Source organism: Bidens hawaiensis, unplaced genomic scaffold, assembly GCF_021521415.1.
Source record: "Bidens hawaiensis isolate Kalapana, Puna unplaced genomic scaffold, B.hawaiensis_p1.1 tig00034715_1, whole genome shotgun sequence".
NCBI classification, from domain to species: Eukaryota; Viridiplantae; Streptophyta; class Magnoliopsida; order Asterales; family Asteraceae; genus Bidens; species Bidens hawaiensis.
In genome coordinates this window covers 18,294-41,232 of record NW_027505334.1, presented here as the reverse complement: position 1 = coordinate 41,232, position 22,939 = coordinate 18,294, and the positions used below count along the sequence as shown (strand labels likewise).

The 22,939-nt window shown below is 37.0% G+C and overlaps 1 protein-coding gene and 2 pseudogenes across 2 annotated transcripts; all 3 read left to right on the top strand.

Moving 5' to 3' along the window:
- The first annotated feature begins 5,557 nt into the window (after positions 1 to 5,557).
- LOC143612500 (monodehydroascorbate reductase 4, peroxisomal-like) lies at positions 5,558 to 9,022 on the top strand (annotated as a pseudogene). Its single transcript, XR_013149953.1, has 7 exons — positions 5,558 to 5,642; positions 7,011 to 7,062; positions 7,175 to 7,255; positions 7,360 to 7,478; positions 7,562 to 7,781; positions 7,865 to 7,984; positions 8,073 to 9,022. The product of XR_013149953.1 is annotated as a monodehydroascorbate reductase 4, peroxisomal-like (transcript).
- A 766-nt stretch (positions 9,023 to 9,788) lies between these two features.
- On the top strand, positions 9,789 to 10,533 carry LOC143612507 (large ribosomal subunit protein bL12c-like). Its single transcript, XM_077086477.1, has one exon. The coding sequence runs from the start codon at positions 9,862 to 9,864 to the stop codon at positions 10,420 to 10,422; it is 561 nt and encodes a 186-aa protein (XP_076942592.1). The 5' UTR covers positions 9,789 to 9,861; the 3' UTR covers positions 10,423 to 10,533.
- Positions 10,534 to 11,401: 868 nt separating this feature from the next.
- LOC143612514 (F-box/kelch-repeat protein At3g23880-like) lies at positions 11,402 to 22,855 on the top strand (annotated as a pseudogene).
- The last annotated feature ends 84 nt before the right edge of the window (positions 22,856 to 22,939 follow it).

Below are 22,939 nucleotides of genomic sequence, written 5' to 3'. Positions count from 1 at the left end.
TGTTTCAAATAATCACAACAAAAAACGGGTCTGTGAAAGTAATACTCCTTAAAATGATTCCTGAAAAATCTCAAAACCTCCTTTTTAACTAGAGGTGGTTTAGAGATCCAAGAACCATCTACTACCAACCCCGGAATAGCATTGGCAGCCCTCCTCCCTTTGATGCACCGATGAAAAAACCCCGAGTTCTCATCCCCTAAAGAAGCCCATTTAACTCTAGATTTCTGCTGAAGATCCCGATTTTTTAAAATCAACATGTTCTCCATTTCCTTTTTTCCCTCCTCCCAAACCCAAACTTCCTCCTCCTCTAAATCCCGAGTCTCCATTAAGCGCTCTAAATCTTGAATATCTTTTTTAATCAGATCCAAATGTTCTTCTTCTTTATTAGACACCTTTTTCCACCAATCTCTCAACTGTGACAATCGTCAATTTCAGGTTAACTCCGTTAACTCAACTCCGTCAATTCAAACTTAAAGATCACTGAATCTATAACGCACACCTCATTACATTTAAACTAGGGTTTAAATGACGCTTGACACTTACTACATGTGTAGTCTTTCGGGATTTGCACCGAAACGCAAACGAGTTGACGCAAACGATTGGTGAATAAACGAAAAACGCCAAAACAATAATTATGTGATAATTATGTGTTAGACTTATGTGTTATGTGATAACATTGTTATAAACGTTAACTCAATGTGCTAGAACTAGTTAATTAAGCTAGAAAAGTAACATTTGAAAGTGGAGGGACCTAGATGTAACATGATTGTTATTAAATAATATTAAGCTAAAACCCTAGCCTCTCTTTCTCTCCCTCCCAAACCCAACGGCAGCTCTAAGCCCCCCCTACTTGCGATCGGCCTCATATACACACATACAATCAAGATTGTTCAAGTTTGATTGAAGATTAAGGTGTTAGGAAGATATAAACAACTATCATATGCATCCTCTATGCTTAATTTCGATTTTAATGGGTTAATTATAAACCCTAGGTCTGATTTTTATATGTGATGGTGTTCATGTGTCTTGTTTTGATTGAAAGATGTATTGATTGTTGAATTGATAGCTAGTATTGGTGCTATTGCATGTTAATTGTTGTGTCTTTGAGTTTGAGATCAAATAAAACCCTAACCATGTGTGTATGGTGTAATTGATATGCATGGATAGTGGTTATAGTGTCTAGAATGTTATATGAATGATTTGTGGTCCATAGATGGTTAATATGTTGAGTTTGGATGCAAACAGTTTCTGGACAGATTGTGTTGTTGATGTTCAATTGACTGTAACAGGGTGTAAATGTGAAAATTGGTTGAGATAATTGATACTACAGTAAACTAGGTTGAGTCTAGTTTCTAAAGAATGTAAATTTGCAATTTTTGGACGTGTAAAAGTTAACCTTTATGATTTTACAAAAACGTTGTGCAAAGCTGAGTTGTTAGACCTGCTGTTAGGTTGTTTTGTAAATGTTATATCTCATGAACTACGAGACCAATTGGGTTGGTTCCACTTCTGAAAGTTGACTTGTTGAGTTAGGAACCTAACCCAAGTGGTCTTGCAATTATTGGATTTTTCGTTTAACGAGAATTTCAAATAACATTCTGTTGCGCATGAATTTGACTGTTATGAGTTTGCTGTAATGATTTGATTATTGTGAGAAACCTATGTGGAATAAAAATATAATAAAATATGTTCTGGAAACCTGAGACATATATGCTTTTGTGATGATTTTTGGTAAATTAATTGTGATGCTATGATCGGTGGGATAGACTAGTTTTTCAAGTAGAATTCTGTCGTTAAGAAACTAGTTGCTGAATTTTGTGAAAGTTGCATGAAACAACGTGATTGCTAATTTATTATCGTGTTTTGACCAAATTGCCCTTGAGGGGAATGATTGCTAATTAATTGTCGTGTTTTGACCAAAATGCCCTTGCGGGGAATAATTGCTAATTGATTGTCATGATTTGACCAAATTGCCCTCGTGGGGAATAATTGCTAGTTAATTGTTATGTGTTGACCAAATTGCCCTTACGGGGAGTAATTGCTAGTGATGTACATTATGAATACATGACACGTAAATAATTGCTCACACATGTAACGTATCACAAATACACTTGTTAAAGTCACACACGATTCACAAACGAAACACGAAACATGTTGTGTGCATAGGTATTATGTGCCGGGTCTAGAGACTCGATAATATTCCGACACTTAGAAAAAAATCTCTTTGTTGTTTTAGAACGCTAGAGAGAGTTTTTCTGTGACGCGCATCTTGGTGAATTATTTTGGGAATACTTCGCAAACAGTGAGTTTCACTTACCCCTTTAAACTGTTTTCAAACGCTTTCACTTGGGGAGATAACATACTCCGAAAACGCATTTAAGATTTTGTTAATATAGATTATATATCACTTGTAAAGACTAAGTGGCAAACGCAATAACTAAAGTCCTTCATTCACATCGAACCGTTTAATATTGGATAATAGCGAGTCATTGTTGAGTAGTACTACTGGGTTTGACAAACCCCACCCAACGCTAAACTCGACTGGAGGTCGAGTGGGTGTAATCTTGGCTAAACACATACCATGGTCGGGATAGACCTGGTGGCAAGGCAATTGATAAACAGTCAGCTTCGGTGTCGAACACTTAGTAATACTTGTTTTATAGGCTAGCTACCTATAGATATATAATTGACATAACACTATCTGGTAACGCTTAACGCAAAACGCTGAACGCAAAACGCTGAACGCAAGACGCTGAACGCAAACGCTAAACGCTTTATTTTATATAAACTTGTGAACTCACCAACCCAGTGTTGACACTTTTAGTATGTTATTCTCAGGTAGCCGAGGCGGGCGCGCGATATAGGATCATGCATGGTTTTTGAATATTCTGATATGCAAACATGTTTTTTAACTATTATTACTTGAGTTTTAAGTCGTCCTGCGTGACGCAACTTTTGCCTTTTGGTTTACGCTTCCGCACTTAATTTCATTTAAACGTTTTTATGGTTTGATTATAACTAATGATTCCGATTCTGGTAGTTCACACCCTCTGACGGTAAAACTCCGTTAGTGGATTTTGAGGGTGTGACATCAACCCACTTCTAACCGCACCCAACTTCCTATGAAGCATAACATCCGCTGGACCATTACCATAAGAGCCCTGTAAGGCCCCAATAACCACCTGCTCACACCCATCCCTCTCTAACCAAGAGTTAAACCATTTAAAAGGTTTAGCTCCAAAGTTAGAATCATGCACCGAAAGCAACAACAGGCTATGGTCAGACAAAACCCGCGGTAAAGCCCCTAAACAAGCCCCAGACCATCTGTTAAAAAACTCTTGGCACACCAACACACGATCAATTTTGCTCAATTTACATTCATTCCCAGTGCCAAATGAAAAGGTGAACTTGTTCCCTTGCATAATATATTCCTGCATATTAGATTCCTCAATAAACCAATTAAAATCGTTTTGCCATGCCTTTATTAAATTTAGAGTTCTTTCTCTCTTCCTTCCACCTGACAGAGTTAAAATTACCAATACACACCCACATCCCATCTCCCCTCTGAATAATCCCAATCAACCGCTCCCATAAGGCCTTTTTCTCATTAGCCTTTTGAGGCGCATACATATTAACCAAGTTCAAGACCAACCCATCTTCAACCAGCGTCCCTCTAGTAATCAAAAAATTCCTATCCTCCACCGATCCTACCTTAATGAATTTACGAACATTCCACATATTAATCAACCCACCCGATCTCCCACTAGCACAGACCGAGTCCACCCCATAATCCCCAGCAGCCCAAAGAATATCAAAATCAAATCTAGAATCAGCCGTAAGTAAAGACTCTTGAATCGCTACAAAGTCAATCCCATATTTACGAATAAACTCTTTCACCCCTTTCACCTTACCCCCAACCCTTGAAATGGTTTAAATGCTTTAAAAAAGATTGGTTGTTAACATTTATTTGAGTTGTTGATTATGTTTAAAGTTAAGACAAATTTATTTATTGGGTGATTCACGATACACTTTGTAAATCAAGCCATGTCTGTCTTTGACCCCAAACATGGAGATTTTTTAAATCATGAGCCATTAATACTATGATAACAAACTAGAGTACATTAAACACAACTAACAATAGGCATGCGGTATCAAACTCATTGACATGGCTCCTGGCTCATGATAATCCTAAATTCCAATACCAACTTACAATTATCTAATCCTACTACTTTTAGACCATGTGTTGTGGTGAGGTGTGGAGTGTCAATCCCTGCCTCCTCGCCTTCTTTAAAGCATTTAAACCATTTCAACCTAAATGAATGAGCGCAAAACTCATCTTCAATTCCTTGGAGCGCCAGTGTAATAAAGAGCAAATGGACTCAATGTGGGGGATCACAATTAAACCCAACACATGAGAACAAATATTTTAATCCAACCAATATATTTATATAAACCAAAATGATTATAAAGTCGGTTAGTTAAAGTCTTTTCACTACACAGCAAGCACTTTATAGTGATGATTGGTAGCCACCTCATTGCTTCCAAATAATGTTTTTAAAATGATAAATATAATATACATATTGGTTTCTTAAGAATGCTAAAAACCTTAAATATTTGCATTTCGTCGACAAAGTTGATGTAGCCCGGGCTACCCATAAACTCCACCTAAATCCGCCCTTGACTACACATGATTTATGGTAGATAGTTAATACCCAACCATCTACATGATAGTGACATAACATTAATTTTGATTAACTAACCATCATCTACAACACATGGTCTTATCAGACTTATTAATCATTTTAAAACAAACATTATATACATAATATACTAAGCAAATATATTCAATTCTTTTAACACCACTTCATATCCAAATAATCACATCTCAATATTATTTTTGTAATTAATTTATACAAATCACAATCCCCTAGGCACCCAATTGATCCCATTCTTTATCTTATGTTGAAAGTTTGTACCACAGGCACATTTGTCCACCACTTCTTCTGGATAACCCATTTGCCGCCTTAATCGACTAACGCTTTGTTTTGAAGCTAGCAGAAAAAGGACAATACTAGTTTTTCCTCCAAGCTTTCCATAAGGTGGCATTCTCTTGGAAATAATATGAATGAGAGTTAGTTCTTAATATTTTTTTCATTATATTTTTACAATTGTAAATTACTGTGTGACGTATGTTATTTAACTTATTTTAAATCAGCTATATGACAATTTTGAATCCAAATATTTTCAGGTTTAATGAAAAATCTAAAGAGAAATTCAAGCAATAAATGTTTCAGCCATTCATTTATCTTGTCTTCAAAATATCCAAAACATTGGTTAGTGCAAGGCGTGACATCCGAAATAAAAAACTACCTATAATGTGGATGTAATAACAGAGTGGGTCTCATACGCTAACAGCATCTGTCAAGAAACATTTCACAATGAATCCCACTTATTGTTTACCTTGCTCTGTTTTGTTTTCAGTTGACCATTTGGTCCAGTAACACGAGATATTGGTTGAGACTTGTGATCTTTGTGGTCTCATGTTCGAAACCTGATCTTTGGCGGAGGAGTGTTACGCAGCTCTTGAGTTCGCCAACAGAGGTGTTGCTCATGGTGAACTCTGCATCATCTCCGACGAACCTGTAAGCTCTTCCATCCTCGGTTACATTGAATTTCAATACTTTTGTAATTCACACACTTAAATCTCTTTGCATCCATTTTCGTATTGTCAATTCTTTGATTATAATTGATCCTTGTGTTTGTTTAAGTTGATCATTGGTGTTGGGCTTTTTTCTTTCTTGCACGCCAAGTTTTTGTTGTTTTGCCTGTTGTGGAACCTTAGAATTTGCACATTAACTTTGATTTTCATAAGTATTTTGGTTATAAGTTTTGACAATTGTCGATTGGATGATATGTTTATGGGTCATGCTGTAGCTACACCACGAATCTGATTTCGCACTATCAAATGGCACATTGGCACTCCACAACACTTTTGACCAAAAAAGTCAAACTTTGAAAATTACTGGTCGGAACGGCTGTCTGTCCAATATCTGGACGTCCATTCTGACTACAGGCGGTCAAACTTTGAAAAAATTATTTGGTCAAAACGATAGTCCAACCTCATTCGGACGATCGTTCTAGCCATAGACGGTCAAGCTTTGAAATTTTTTTGTCAGAACGGCTTTTGAGACGGTGTGGTATTAGGCTGGTCGCTATGGGGCTCCGTTGGGTGGTGTGGCGGGCGCCGTTGGGCGCGGAACACCATAGGGGGGCTCCGTTGGACCAGGGGCGCGGAAGATTTGGCCGTTGCAATGGCCGGCGCGGTTAAGGAAATTTTGTGGGGCCCCTCACTTTCCTCTCTCAACCTCTCGCACACACACATACATATGTATATATATATATATATATATATATATATATATATATATATATATATGGGCGCCAATGGGCATTAAACCACAGCGGGGCATTATTGGTTGGGGCTTTGAAGCTTCCGGTGGTTATGTGGCGCTGACGTGGCACTGGGGAGGGGCTTCAAAGCCCCTCACCATAGAGGATAGCTTTAGACGTTAGACGGGGTGTGGTATTAGACATCAGACTCTTTTTGCGTGTTCATAGAAAAAAAAACCCTTAAAAAATCAAGTTAGGGTTTATAGTTATGTTATTATAGTGTGTGTATAGCTGACCTTTATGTTTATACCATAAATTATGCAATATTAACTAATGGATGGAGCCGAATTCAAATTTGGTTCAACAACATGTGCATTTTGGAGAATGTTATACAGTGATGAAACTGGCAAAACCGGGTTTGAAATATCAATGCTTGTCTGTTTTTTACAGTCACATTAAACTGAGGTGCTAATGTTATTTATTTGGATCCTGGCATTTGCATGTATAAAATTCAGAGTAACATAAATTTGTGTAAACTTTTAGGACAATAATGCATGATAGTAAAAGCACAAGCAATTCATGTATTGGTTTACTTAAATACACATCTTGATAATCTGCAGGTGGCTCCTTATGAGAGACCTGCACTCAGCAAAGGCTTTCTACTTCCAGAAGGTATATAATGTTGACTTTTTATTTTATTTTTTTAATTTAAAATCCAATCTTAGCATACTTCCATGCAATTTAATCACAAGTTGACTTCATGTTTTGTAATTTTTTTACACAGATCCTGCACGTCTCCCTGCATTTCACACTTGCGTAGGCGCCAAGGAAGAGAGGTTAACACCTAAGTGGTACAAGGAACATGGTAAATGTTTTTCATGAATCGATAACAAGTGTTCTGATACTATGTTTGATGAACAAACGGACCTGATAATGAAAAGATAAAAACCTAATGCAAAAATATTTCAGGAATTGAGCTGATTCTCAGTACTCGGGTAAAGTCAGCTGATGTAAGACGCAATACACTAGTAACTGCTGCAGGAGAAACAATCAGTTACAAGTATCTTATCATTGCAACAGGTGCTCGGGTACTAAAAACGGTTCTCAAACAATATTATTCTTCTATATTATTTCATGAACCTTAAAAAACTATATTATGGCTTTATTATAGGCTTTGAAGCTTGAAGAGTTTGGTGTAAGCGGATCAGATGCTGAAAATGTATGTCATCTGCGTGATTTGGCTGATGCAACCAGGCTTGTTGACGTGATGCAAGCCTCTACCGGCGGCAATGCGGTGGTTATTGGTGGTGGCTACATTGGAATGGAGGTTGCTGCATCCTTGGTTATAAATAAGATTAATGTTACAATGGTGTTTCCTGAGCCACATTGCAGTAAGCACTTCCATTTTCCAAACCTAATTGTTTTCTTTATATAAGTTGTAGTCAACTTGAAGCACTGTTATTCATCCTTGTAGTGGGCCGTTTATTCACTCCAAAGATTGCAAGTTATTATGAAGAGTTTTATAAGTCTTAAGGGTGTAAATTTTGTCAAAGGCACAGTTATGTCATCATTTGTTATTGACCCCGAGGGGAAGGTAAATCTCAAAGCTTATTAATTTCATTATTTGTAAATTTTTACAATTTTTATAATATATATTTAATAACAAAATTGATTGTTTGCAGGTTACAGGAGTTAATCTGAAGGATGGAAGCTATCATCCTGCTGACTTGGTGGTTGTAGGAATTGGAATCCGTCCAAACACAAGTCTATTTGAAGGTCAACTTACTTTAGAGAAAGGTGGAATCAAAGTAAACAGCCGGTTGCAAACGAGTAATAACTCCGTGTATGCAGTTGGTGATGTGGCATCATTTCCGGTTAAGATTTATGGAGAAATCCGACGACTTGAGCATGTTGATGCTGCCAGAAAATCAGCTCGTCATGCTGTCTCTGCAATAATGGAACCAGATACAACACCCGAATTCGATTACCTGCCATTGTTCTATTCTAGAGTGTTCTCCTTTTCGTGGCAGTTTTATGGAGAAAATTTGGGTGAAGTCGTTCATTTTGGAGATTTTTCAGGAACTAGTTTCGGTGCTTACTGGGTCCACGACGGTCATCTAGTTGGATCTTTTCTGGAAGGCGGGAGTAAAGAAGAGTATGAGGCAATAACTAAAGTGACGAGGCTTAAACCGGCTATTGATGATTTAAGTGAGCTCGAACGGCAGGGTCTGGGTTTTGTGGTGGCATTGAGCCAGAAACAACTGGTGGAGCCAATAGTTGGTGTGGGTAGTTCGATGTCGATGGTTGATTTAGAGAAACCGGTGTACCCGTGGCATGCAGCAGCTGGGGTGGTGGCGGCGGTGTCGATAGCTGCATTTGCTTATTGGTATGGCAGAAGACGCCGGAGATGGTGAGAGTTGTGTGCAGATGGAGTATGCATTTCTATTGATTTATACTATTTAATTAATGCCTACAGGCTATACGCTTGTGCAATCTCACTAGAAGATTGCTTTGGAGAACACTAATACTCTTGCACTAAGATTTATATACATAACATTATCAATGTTATTCTATCATGTACACCATTGGTGTTTATATAAACATGCTACATTTTTTCACCAATAAGAACCATGAAACCACAGGTTTAAATCTAATTACCACACGAGTCTCAGGTTAAAAAGACCACCTTTTTTGCAAGTTATCAATACATAAGCGTGGTTTCATTCCTTTTAAGATCCAATGATTAGACATGACTCAGTAACTAGATATCGTCATGACTAACTTTGAAAATATTTAAATGATACACAAAATTTAAATACTATAAAAATGAAATTTAACACAAATATTTTACTACTATTTAGCTATATTTAATAAATAAAAACATAAGATATTTTCTACATGGAAAAATAGAAAAGTAACAAAAGAAACTTCTTAAAAAACTTCAATTAATCTTTACCTAGATTATACATCTATCATATTAGAAGTGAATGATGATTTGGTCATTTTATGTATGTAGTTGTGTGAGTACAATTAGTTACTTGCTAGTCTTCTTTTAAATGTTTATAAAAACTTATCGTTTCAACAAAAAAAAAAACCAGATCATATGTTCAAATGTCATAACTCAAGTAAAACTTTAATATTAGCCAACTATCGATTCAACCCACTTAACCCATCAATCCATCGATCATAGGTTCTTCTGACCTGCTAAACCGGAAAGAGTTAAAAGAAAACTGAAAGTAAAAAATAAAATTCGAACCGGCTCACAAATGTTGAATGACTTGAATCTATCACCGACTGATCCGTCATGAAAACTTTACAGGCATTTTTAGAAATCAATTTAAACATCAAGGTGTCTTCTGAAAATATCCGTAAAATTAAATTGACGCCGATAAGCCGTTTATAAAAAATCAACCAAGCCTGTCAATCCTCTTATCCTATCGTTTCTTCAGTCTCTCTAAACTCTCTGCTTCAATGGCATCATCTTCCACACTCTCCACAATCACTCTACGCGCCTTCTCTAATCCTCCACGCGCCACCACCACTACTCAATTTTCCCCCAAACAAACCCTAGAATTCGGCCACCGAACCCCCAAACTCACCCACCGGTCCACACTCCTCCGTCCAGTCGCCGCCGTGGCAGAGGAGAAAGTCGTCCAGCTAGGCGATGAAATCTCAAACCTAACCCTAGCTCAGGCACAGTCTCTGGTCGAGTACCTTCAGGACAAGCTCGGTGTCACCGCCGCCTCCTTCGCTCCTGCCGCCGTCGTCGCCGCTCCCGGTGGCGCCGGAGCGGAGGCGGCTGAGGCCGTGGAGGAGAAGACGGAGTTCGATGTCGTGATTGATGATGTACCGAGTAATGCGAGAATTGCGACGATTAAAGCCGTTAGAGGCCTGACGAGCCTGGCGCTGAAGGAGGCGAAAGAGCTGATTGAAGGACTGCCGAAGAAGTTCAAGGAAGGCGTGTCGAGAGACGAAGCCGAAGACGCGAAGAAGCAGCTTGAAGAAGCGGGAGCTAAGGTTTCTATTGTTTAATTAAATTGCCAGTTTCTGGTAATGCAATGTGTTTTTAGTTGTTCAGTTTTGTAGTTAAAACTTATCGTATTTCGCCCTGATAACTTGTTCGCTGATATTGTTTGTGTTCTCCATGAACATCTTCGAATATGTGTTTGGACCAATGCTAGATGATTGATACCTAAGGACTAATAGGCTCATAGCATATATTAGTTACATAACATACCACGACTCACTCAGCGCTCTACTGCATAACTTTTAACTAAGCTTGATCATGGTTGTTCGTTAATTTTGGGAATTTAATAACTTATTTGGCTCACCAACAGCTGCATCAATGCATTAATAAGGTGCTCCTAGTTCTGGCTGATTTTAGGTTCGAGTACAGGACTTGGTACAAAAGTTTGTTCTTAAATTCAAATTCAAGTATCCAACTTCGTTCTCAATGCCAACTGCTTCTAAACCGTGGATTGTTCTTCCGAGTTCTTTATTCTTTAACGATCACTGGAAATACACGCTTAAGAAGACATACATGATACATCAGTTTTCACTAGTAAGTTCAGTCTTATATGAAAACGGTTTAAAACATTCTTTGACTCACTAAAGAGCTCATTGCAATTTGCAAGTGATATAACAGATTTGACTAGTGTGATTTTATAAGGCTCAATATATTCAAATGTTCATAGTTTTATCACTTTTATGGAATGACCCTCTATGACATTTTTGTGGCCCCGCAGCGATTGCAACCGCTACTGTTATACAAATATACAAGTTTGAATGTTTTTATATCATGATTTATATTTTCATTTTCTTATTTAAAGTTATATTTACTTAGAAACATCAACACTTTGAGGTTCTAACTGAACCTAAGTCTTAGATATCTTACTGTTGCATACTTATAATGAACAAATCATCTTCAGCTAACCCCAAAGTCCAAACTCCTGAGAGTACCAACACTGAAGAAATAAATAAACTCTAATATCAAATTTTTACCACAAAGACGATGTTGACACTTCCTAGCTCCCCATTTTTTACTTGAAATCGGAATCCACAGCTCCTTTGTTGATGAACAAGGCTAATGGAGTTCAACGAACACTTGAGAACACACATGATTTGCTTGGAAATGATCGCAAAACTTGTCTTTGATGGTCTCAGAAGCTAAATTGAAGTGTTTTGATGAAAAACTTGTTTGCTAAAGTTGTATTTCCTTAACATCAACACTTTTAGGTTTTAATTAAGCTAAAATGATAAGTACGTCTCGACTTTTAACTTTGCAGTTTGACAATTTCAACCCCTAAACACTAAGAATTCCTTTTCGCCATATTTAACCTTCTTTATTATACATTCATCAAAAAAGGAAGCGTTAGAAGAAGCTAACAACCTTAGATTATAAATCATTGTAATTCAAGACACCGGGAAGTTAACATGATTAAAATTACACGAACTAGACTACTCTAAAGATTGAAGTTTCATCATATTTTTTACACACAAGAACGAATTCGTCTTACTTCGCATATATTTAAGATGGTTAAAGTTTTGTTGTTTAAAAGTTTGTTACTTTGTTCTTATGATTTATGAACCCTTCGGGTACTCCAACTGGTAGATAATAATATATTGTGCAACACCTTTTTGTGTAGTGTAGGGTTAGCCATTTGCATGGCTAGAATGCTTTTGAATGAATGGCAAGCAGGGGATCGAAGCTTAATCCGGCAGATGATCAACAGTTTTAGGTTTGAATTAATGCTCATACCTCTCCTTTGAAAGTGTCTCGGATGGTGTGATTCTTTCTACGTTATGAAATCCAATTTATCCACTGGTGAGTATAATTGAGTAATTGACGTGGTTAAAGCCCCTTCAAAATTTTTACCATTATGAGCGAGTAAACCGAGAATTCTCGTCGTTCCCCGACCACATCCACTTATCCTTCTAGATTCCATTTTTTGCATGATTATCTTTCTTTGCATTCTAAACGATGCTTATTTGTATTCTCTTATTCGTTTATAGTAAACTAGTTTTATACCCGGATGGCCGGATATCAGGATGTCTAACGTCATGGCTATCTTTCTCTGCATTTTAAACAAAAAGAGAATTTGTTTATCAACTTCAAAGACTCTCCAATGATTTTACTTAATTGTTTTATAGGAAACAATATTATTATGCTTTTTTTTCACTACAATTCATACTATAACATTTACATGTTGGTGAATGGTAGTAGACTTCCTTGTTGGTCCACGTGGGTACTATTTAGTGGTCCACCTATTGTTAAGCTTTTTTATATATATAAAACATTTTTTTATTTTTTATTTTAAATTTATACTTTAATAATACATGCTTTTAACATATTAAATTTTAACGAGACATACGTCAATTAGGGATGAGCAGAAAACCGAAAAAACCAAACCGAAACCGAATTAACCGAAAAAACCGAACTGAAGCATTAACCGACGGTTTTTTTGTTTTTTTTGAAAACCCAAAATTTTGGTTTCGATTCGGTTACCCATTTATAAAATACCGACAAAAAGAACCGAACCGATTGCCCATGTTTTTAATGAAAATAGTAGTACTTTAACCTTCTAAATTTGTTAGGGTGTTAGCTGTAAGTCTGTAACAGTTTCTAGGTAAGATCGCATGTGTATACTAAAAGTGGTATGTGATTATTGTCGCAATCAGAAGTTAAGTACAAGTTTAATTTAACTTGGTATATTAAAATAAATATTTTAAATGATTTTTAAATATATTTATACTAAGCCATATGCGACAACAACCAAAACAAATTAGGAGTGTGTTGGTTCAATAACTTTTGTAGGAGAAATTAGAGTTTGTGAAAAGAATAGTAGTTGTTAATATTTATTTTTGTACATAGGAACTAGATGCATAAAACAATTAATAGAACGAAAACAAAAAACAAAACAAGAAAAAAAAACCCGAATATAACCGAACCGAAACCGAATGGTTTGTATATTTGAAAAACCGAACCAAACCGTGTTCAGCCTTATTTTCAATCAATGTAAAATACACATGGAGGCGTTGCATTCTAGAGAAAAGGTCCCAAGAATCTAAAAGTTTAAAAAATATTTACGATTTCATCTTTAGAATAGTTTATTACTAGGCCTGGCCCAACCAAACAACTTACCTTGTCGACGATGATACTTATTCAATGTGGAGTACGTAACATTATTATTAACCCTAAACACAACTTCTGTTACTGGGTTCCAATGGCAGAGCTTTCGTTTGATGTGGTTGAGGATATCCTTGTGCGATTGGATGTGAAAGATCTAATCCGATGCAAGAGCGTGTGCAAGTCATGGCAATCTTTTATATCCAGTTCTCGTTTTGTTAAAGCTCACTTGAACCATGCTTACAAGAGTGATCGTGACAATCATGAATTTGGACATAGAAGGATCCGTCTTTCTAATTTCACAGGAAAAGAATGTAATTCGTTTTACTGGAATGAAACTTATATTGTTGGTTCCTGTAATGGCCTAGTATACGTTTCTCTTAGAGATTTTGAATTTGTAATAACTAATCCTTCCACTAGAGAGCACAAGAAGCTGCCAACACCGCCTTTTATGCCCAAATATTTAAAGACCGGATATAAAGTTGAATGTTGGGGCTTTGGTTATGATTCGTTTGCAAATGATTACAAGGTTATAGCAGGGTTCAGGAAAAAACATGAGACAGTTTTTCATGTCCTCACGTTGAAATCAAATACTTGAAAAGTTATTGGACAAGTGAAGTATAAGATTTATGTGGATTTATTTGATAGTTATGTGAATACATCCGGTATCTTATGTGGTGGAGCACTACACTGGATTATGACCCATATAAATATGAAGAAGGTAATTATTTCCCTAGATTTAACTACCGATGAATTTAAAAAAATCCCCGTACCACTAGATCTTCTATATGATTGTTCTTACGGTCACAGACTCGGGATTATAGAAGAATGTCTATGCATATATACATATTTTCCCCCCAATACAAGTAAGAAATTGGTAATGAAAAACAATGAGTGGGAACCATATAATATAGATCAGTGTAAGAGCAATTATGATATTGCACACCTCTTGACAACTGAGGTGGGTTCAAAAACAACAACTTACATTCATGAAGATGGTAGACATGTGCTCAACGATGGGGACAATATTTTTGATAGTATATTTGTCAAAAGCATAGTTACATAAATCGCTCACAGCCCCCCGATTTTCGAATTGGTACGTTGTGTACCCAATCGCAATTCGCCGGCGTTCCGGTCGCCGGAGAATTCGCGAACCAATTATCCGGTACGGTTCGATCCATAAAACCCTAATTCGCGAACCAATTGACGTTGGTCCGTCGCTCTAATTGATTATGAATTCGCGATTATACTCAATTGAAATCGGGACAGTGGATTTATTTGGGCGGGTGTCCAGATTTGGCTCAATTGAAATCGCGAACCCTAAAACGATGGTGAAAACCGCTGCTTTTTTTGCAATTCTTTTTCATATTTTTGGTATTTGCTTACAAAAGTCCCTCAACTTTTTTTATACATATTAAAGTCCCCTATATTTTGAACATAATTGTGAATATGACCTGTGATTGCCTGTTTTATATAATAAATAAAATTATAAACGTATAGAACACAAATTCAATTCATCATTTTCTAGACTCCTGCCTTCACAATCTCTCGACCTCATTAAGAAAATGAACTACGCAGCAAACAAGCACTAGGATCGACAACTGCGTTTCGGGATTCATGACACATTCTCCGGCTGCCTTTGCTCCCCGTGCAAACCGAAGATATCGACTCTGTGTGTTCCGCCACGCCGACGCCGGGTGTCGGTCCTAATTAGGGCTTTAGCGTCCATGACTGTAATTGACTTGATTTGATTTTGGGGTTATGTATTGACGGAAACGTAAGGTTTTGCTGGTTTCATGGTGGTTCTCTAATTGTGCAGGTAGAAGATTGATGCCATAATGTGTTTAAATTTTTTTATTATATATAATAAATATATGTTTATTACTTTATAAAACTTAAAACAGGCAATCACAGGTCATATTCACAATTATGTTCAAAAATATCAAGTTAAGGGACTTTAATATGCACAAAAAAGTTGAAGGACTTTTGTAAGCAAAAACCAAAAGTATGTTGGTTTTTCATGGTATTTTCCCTATGTGTATATATATAAATAATAAAGTAAAAATTATATTTTTAAATAACTAACTTTAATTTTTGAAAGATATATAACTTATATATTAATTTTTTTAATTCCCTTGAACCGCACTTCTTGGTACATCGTACCGAAATGAACCTACCCCCTCCGTACCGAATTCGTCTAGCCTAGCGAACCGCGTACCCGTACCAGAGCGCACCGCGATTTATGTGACTATGGTCAAAAGCCTCGTATCTCCCCATCTCCATGTTAATAAAAATGGACAAAAGAGGAATACCAAGGTTCGATCTGCATGTCTTTAATTTCTTTTAATGTTATGCATGCATGCGTGCATGCTCTCACACACACACATATATTGATACTAAATTGTCCTGGTTTTCTATTTGTATAATGAAGCAGGGGGAGGAACCTAATGAGAGTGTTGAAAGCGGTGTCAAGGGAGACACAATAAAGAGGAAGAGAATTAAGGTTACAAGGATGAGGTCTTGTAAGCATAAACGGGGAACATAATGGGAATTTGTTGGATATGATTTATTTTTTTTAATTTAGCACTGTACTATATGTTTTTTCACCCCGCGAAATATTATGCTTTGTTTTGATTTTTGAACATGCAAAGCTGATATGTTTGTTTTTGGCTATTTAGCTTGATAATATATTTTTACGCTTTCGTTGACAAACACATTTCAAAGTTTATGACATCAAGCCTGGGCTGTATATTCGTGCTACTTTAATAGCTAGGCCTTACCCGGTGAACGCTCCAGTATCCTTACTATAAGACTCCAAACATGTTGCTTACTGCTTTTAATTGCTTCTTTTTGTTTAACATTTGAATTTTGTTTATCCAATTGTCTGTCTTTTTAAACTTGGAATTGTGCAGATTAACAAAAAAACTTAAACTAGAGAAATGCCAAACAACATTTAACAGTGATGGATAGGTTTTTCTGGGCTGAACATGAAGAAACGGTGCATGCCATTTTTGGGCTACCTTGAATAGTTTTCGGGCTATAAAACGTCTACACCAAATTGTCATTTTAGCCATCCTTCACCCTCAACACCGGTGCATCATTATATCCGGATATGATTACATCCGGCCAAACTAATGGATTAATATGCAATGAACACAGATGAACAAATGTAAATAAACATAAAAAATGACAAACGACGTAAATGAACACAAATTAAAAATATAAAACCTTTAATTAGATTACCCATCCAGATATTAATTAATTGTTTTCTATTAATATATAAACAAACATAAATAAACAGACATAAAAGAACGTTCATGAACATAAATGAACGAACGGAACATGTGTTCATGTTCGTTCGTTTAATTAAGCAAACACAATTTTTTTGTTCGTGTTCGTTATTCAACGTCAAAATTGAGTTCCAATTAAGTAGCAGGTTGCAGATTAGGAATTGATTTTAAAATTAGTCTACCAATTAACAACCAGTTTAACAATTCATACTAGAAGTTCGGTTATAGTCAAAATTATGATTGTGACCAAAATACCCCTTTTGGTTTAACAGATTCGGCGCAACACGCTGGTACTCACAACTAGTACATTTTTAAATAAGAAATGAATTCTGGTGTTGTAACGAACCGAACCAGTATCATCAATGGCCCGGACACATTTTGATACTTTTCCGGTTTTGGTTTTACACTTATACATTAAATAATAATATATGTTTTTAAGCTATTTAATTTTAACTTTCTTCACATATGTTGTTGGGTTATGAAGGCCTTTGGGCCGGTTTTATTAGGAGGCCCAGTTTTGGTTCCTAATTATGTTTAACCCTAATATTGTTTATTATATATATATATCCTATCATGTAATTGTAATCTTTGTTCTGAGCTAATAAGAAAACCTACTTGCAGCCCGTGGACGTAGGTCCCCTCGCGGGGACCGAACCACGTTAAATTCTTGTGTCGTTTATATTTTCATTTACGCGTGTTTATCGTTGTGCATGTGTGTGTTGTTTCGCTTCCCCGCGCCGCTTTGTTCCTAACAAGTGGCATCAGAGCTTTGGCTTGTTGGACACACGGTTCGTTGCACTGGTAACGATTTCGCAGAAGGTTTTGGTTCGAATCTGTTTTTTGGTGATTAGGGTTGGGTAGGTCCGTCACCGTGAATAACTCTTGGAGGTCGCCTGTTTTTTTATTGGTTCGGTTGAAGGTCAAAAGGTTTTAAGGCTCAAATGTTCATCGGTTTTAAGGGTGATGATGTCGCCGAAAAACCGAGAATCTGGTTCGATTGACAAAGGATCCTTGGATGTTGTCGGATGTCGAGACATGTGGTTGGCTTTGTTGTTGCGAAGAGCAGATTTGGTCACCGGGTAGCGTTTTGCGTGCTGTTTTGTTTGGCCGGAAAAGCGTGGCCGGAGCTTCTCTTTTAGCTGCTGCATGTTGACGGTTTCTTGTTACAAGAAGGTGACCTACGTGCTTTTGACTTGTTTTTTGTTTTATTTGACCAGTAAGTTTCAAAAGAAGCCCTGGGTGGGTCTTATTTCTACTGGGCTACTTTAAGTTGATGGGCCATTGTTGGTTTTTGGGCCAGCATTTGGATTTTGTGATTTTCTTATTTCAAGACTGGTTGGGCCAAATGTAACAACTTGTTGGGCCGGTTCTTTAGCCTAAACACTGTTTTGGAATTATTTTAAGTTCGTGTTTTGGCGTTATTATCAACCATTATTATTTTAACCCGGTTTTGTGAAGACCATTTAGGTTCGGGTTCAGATTTGTTTGCAAGAGATTAGTCTGAGGTAACTTTATATAGTTTATTTACAGTTAGTTGATTTATCGGTTATTGCAAGAGCAAATCGGTTTATTTGGCAGTGTTCTGTTGAACAATCGTCAAGTTTAGGCCCGTGCCCTTGTTGTGTCTGTTCACTGTTTTCGATTTGTTCTCGTTTGTTATTGTTATAACTGAAGACGAGGTGGTTATGATCGGAATGTTGACGGTTATGGATTTTGGTTGATTGGTTTGTCATGTGAACTTGGATATAGTACTGGTGATGGATAAACTTGGAGAAAATGGAACCAGCGGGTGTGCTGGTGACGGCATAAGTGAAAAAAAAATGAGGTTAGTGGCAAGTCATGTAAACTATTGCTCGTTTGGATGATCTTTCGGTTAGGGTTTGAGTTAACTGATCGTGTGTACGGTCATAGAACCCTTGGTACCCGCTTGATTTCATGAAAGTTCTACTGTTGTTATAGCTGTTTGCCTGTTAGCTGGTTCGAAACTGTGATTATTACTTCTTGTTCGTTTGGAATTGTAAAGTTATATCTTGTTTGGTGGTGATCAGTGGTACACCATTTGAGAGGTTCAGGATCTCGTGTTGGGTAAAGTTATTTGCCGGGATAGTACGAGTGGGGTTCATCTCATGGAGTGTTGGTGTGGCATGGGTTGGGATAACAGAGACAGTGGGAGCTGGGCATAGTCGACTTGATAGGTTGCGTAGAGGTGAGACATTTTAAGAGTCGATGTCGAAAGGTTTGGAAGTCTGCTTTTTAAGAATGTATCTGGGGTTGATGCATTGGGACTCAGTGAAGGCGGTGAAGACTCTTGGGTTCAAGATTCTGGTATGCTTTTTTTTCTTGTTACTCACTTCATTAAAGCATTGGTGAATTGTTTTTTGTTAAAGACTGTTGGAAGATACGATCTCTGTATGACTGTATCGTCGGAAGAAGTGAACCAACTTTTGAGTTATAAGGTCTTGGCTCGCTGAATCGGGTAGAGCTCAGGGGTTTCAGTTTGCAGACATGAAGCCTAGAGCCACGAGGATGTCAGCTTGAGCGTATTCAGAGGTCTGAACATGTTCGGGGTTTTGGTAACAGTGGGAGCACACAGGTGTGTTCTAGGTTTGTTTCCAAAGGGACGTTGGGTTCGGAGGACCAGGAATCCGAATGTGAAAATCTCTCCTGGTATAGTCTGCTGATTTGGAGAGTGTTTATCCTCTGGAAGTCTTTGAAGCCGGTTGTGTGAGTAAGTGAGGGTCGGTTAAGATTGAGGATGAGTCATTGGCGAGTTTTGTCATGGCTGGGTCTGGGATGACCGGATTGGAGTTCTCGGGAGCTTCAATAGGCCTTTCAGGTAACTGATGAGAAGGGCGGATGCAACCAGGGTGTGGATTGGTAGAAATCTTAGTTTGTTCCTAGAGAACTGGAGGCTTGGAGAACTTCTTTTGTTGAAGTTTTAGCTTGTTCTTGGAACTGGAGGCTTGGTAGATTTCTATTACTGAAGATTACTAGAGTTACTGGATGAATGAGATTGTTATATTTACTTGGATGGCAGGCTGGAATTTATCGCAAGGCCTTCAAGTGGGAGATTGTTGGGTTATGAAGGCCTTTGGGCCGGTTTTATTAGGAGGCCCAGTTTTGGTTCCTAATTATGTTTAACCCTAATATTGTTTATTATATATATCCCATCATGTAATTGTAATCTTTGTTCTGAGCTAATAAGAAAACCTAGTTGCAGCCCGTGGACGTAGGTCCCCTCGCGGGGACCGAACCACGTTAAATTCTTGTATCATTTATATTTTCGTTTACGCGTGTTTATCGTTGTGCATGTGTGTTGTTTCGCTTCCGCGCGCCGCTTTGTTCCTAACATATGTTTGAGATGGTTATAGTTTTGTTGCTGAAAAGTTAGTTTGTCCTTGAGGTAGATAATAATATATTGTACAACACCTTTTTGTGTAGTGTAGGATTAGTCATTTTCCTTGGCATGGCTAAAATGCTTCAGAACGAATGACAAGCTGGGGACTGAATCGGATGCGACCAAATGGAGTTTGCAATTCCACAAATTACCAGTAGATAATCAACAGTTTTAGGTGCCCCCAAACAATTTAGACGTAAAGTTTGAATCGACGAGTATAATTGACATGGTTAAAATCCCTTCAATTTATTACCATTATGAGTGAATGAACTGATAACTCTCCTGAGTCATCCTCCAACCAGACCCACGTATCCTTCCAACCAACGGTGGATCTACACTCAAAACCGAGCCGTAGCGCTCAAATTCCTCCCCCCCCCATATTTAATACAATGTTAACGAAACAAATATAAACAACACGACATCAAATAAATTTAAACTAACCGGGTTAACAAACCAACAGTGGCGGATCTAGGTTGGGCAGTAAATCTCTTTCTGTATTGATGGAGCTGTTAACTTATTATTCTTTTTTGCATTCCCTAAACAATACTTAACAATATCCGGGTTGTTCTCACAAATCAACTTTAAAATCGCAAGAAAGAGCCCTTTAGAAAAAGAGTCTTCGGATTCATTATGATCACGAAATGATAAACTATTTTCTAACAAGAATCTCGAACTACGAACAGAACCCAATAATCGATACCAATTTGCAATATTTTCTTCATTACTATGCTGATAGGATCGCTTTTGGTTCAAAAGATTGTCACATTTTTGCACTGAATTATTATGAACGCTATTAACTTCTCGAACGTGTTCATTAAGGCACCCGGTTTATTCCAATTACAAAAGTCTCCACTAACAAAAACCTCTCTTCCACCTTGATTACCAACACTTCCATTAAATAAGTAACAACATAAGCAATACGCTTTTTCTTGTTTAGTGCTATACTCCAACCAATCATATTTATCAAGCCATTCGACATTAAAACGTCTCTTGCCACTAGAATAGTTTGACCATTTAAAGTTATGACCTCGTGGTTGAAAAGTTTTTTAACAAGATATGTTCTTCTTACGTCATCTATTTGATTAGGATGATAACTAGTAATAGGTGGTCTTTCGGCGGGATCCGAAGGAAGATCATCCAAATTGATTTTTGAACGTATTGAAGGACTTGAATCGAAGGAATATTTGAACTTGGACGATATCTTCATTTTCTTGCAAATCATCAACCATATTTGAACATGAAGTTGGAATATTTAAACTTGGTGAAGATGAACCAATGTCATCGTTTTCTTTTCTTTGACGTCTAAAAGGTTGCTAATAAGAGCTTGTTTACTCATCTTCAAAGATTTAAAGTTTCTAAACAAAATTTGAAACAAAAACCTAATTCAATAATCAATAACCAATATTCAATTCCAATTTGGCAATTTACACATTAAACTAAAAGGTAATCAACTCCAATTTAAACATAAACCTTAAATACCTATTCAATTCCAATTTAAACCTAAACCTTAAATCCTAAATTAATTTTAATTTAAACAGGAAATTGAAAAGTCTTACATGTGGGTGGTGGTGTGGAGGTGCGCCGGTGGTGGTGTGGAATGTGGAGCAGAGCTGCGCTGCTACCTGCTACTGTATTTTTTTTTATTTTTTTTTGTAAATGGATAAGTGAAGTGGTGAAAGGTGGTTTGGTTGGGTTGGTTAATTGTTTTTTTTGTTTGGGCTTTGGCTTTTGATTGGGTTTAAAACATAGATTGGTTGGGCTTAAAATCTTAGCGATAACGTTATTTTTTTCCTGCGGTAACGACACACGAAAATCAGCCAATTTTTTTTACACTACCGGTAAAAAGTTGAGCCGTAGCAGAGGCTAACCCTTGTATGTATGTATATCCGCCACTGCTTCCAACATTTTTTTTTTGCATGAGTACTATCTTTCTTTGCATTCTAAACGATGTTTATTTATATGGGAAAAGTTAATACGGTGCTGCCAACCACCTAACCTTACACGAAAAACACATTAAAACTACATAGTTTTGATTAAAAAAACCCTAAAACTAAAATCGACAAAAGCACACACCTGCCTCACGTCTCTCTCAGTTGCTTCATTGTAAACCCAACAACAACCCTAGTTTCTTCCAGTACATGGTGATCGAAAAATAACATGGACGAAGATGGATGTAGTAGGGCTTGTAGCAATTAATCACTCAGACATGACGGTATTTCATATAGCTCTTGAATGATTCCGTCATGTTCTTGATTAGTTGATAGGTTTAAACCTAAATTCTTCAATTTTAGCTCTTGAAAAAATTGACCAAGTTCTTGATTATGGTATTTTTATTTCTTTTCATTTACTAAATCAAAAGGTGATCACCTGATAATAAGATCAGCATAGTGGTTAATCAATCTTAATAAGTTTTGGTTATCATGTAACTCTGATTTTTGTTTTTAGTTCCTGATACTTTCTTTCGCTTCTTGATTATCAGCCTTTTTTCGTGTTCTTTCGTGTTCTGATATTCCGTTTTTGTTGATACAGGACGTCCACACCTTAATGGATTTAGAAATTCAATCAGAGAAGGAAGACCTTGAAACAAATTTGATTGAACATGTTGATGAAAATGGTATTTGGTCAAAAATACAAGTTCAAATGTTGAAGTAGAGAAAACAAAAGATGTGTACATGGATTTTGGAGTTGAAAAAGAAATAACAAATGATTTAATTGGACAGGTTTTTGATACTCCTG

Coding starts and splice junctions, on each gene's coding strand:
- LOC143612507 (XM_077086477.1), top strand. CDS start 9,862: ATGGCATCATCTTCCACACTCTCCACAATCACTCTACGCGCCTTCTCT.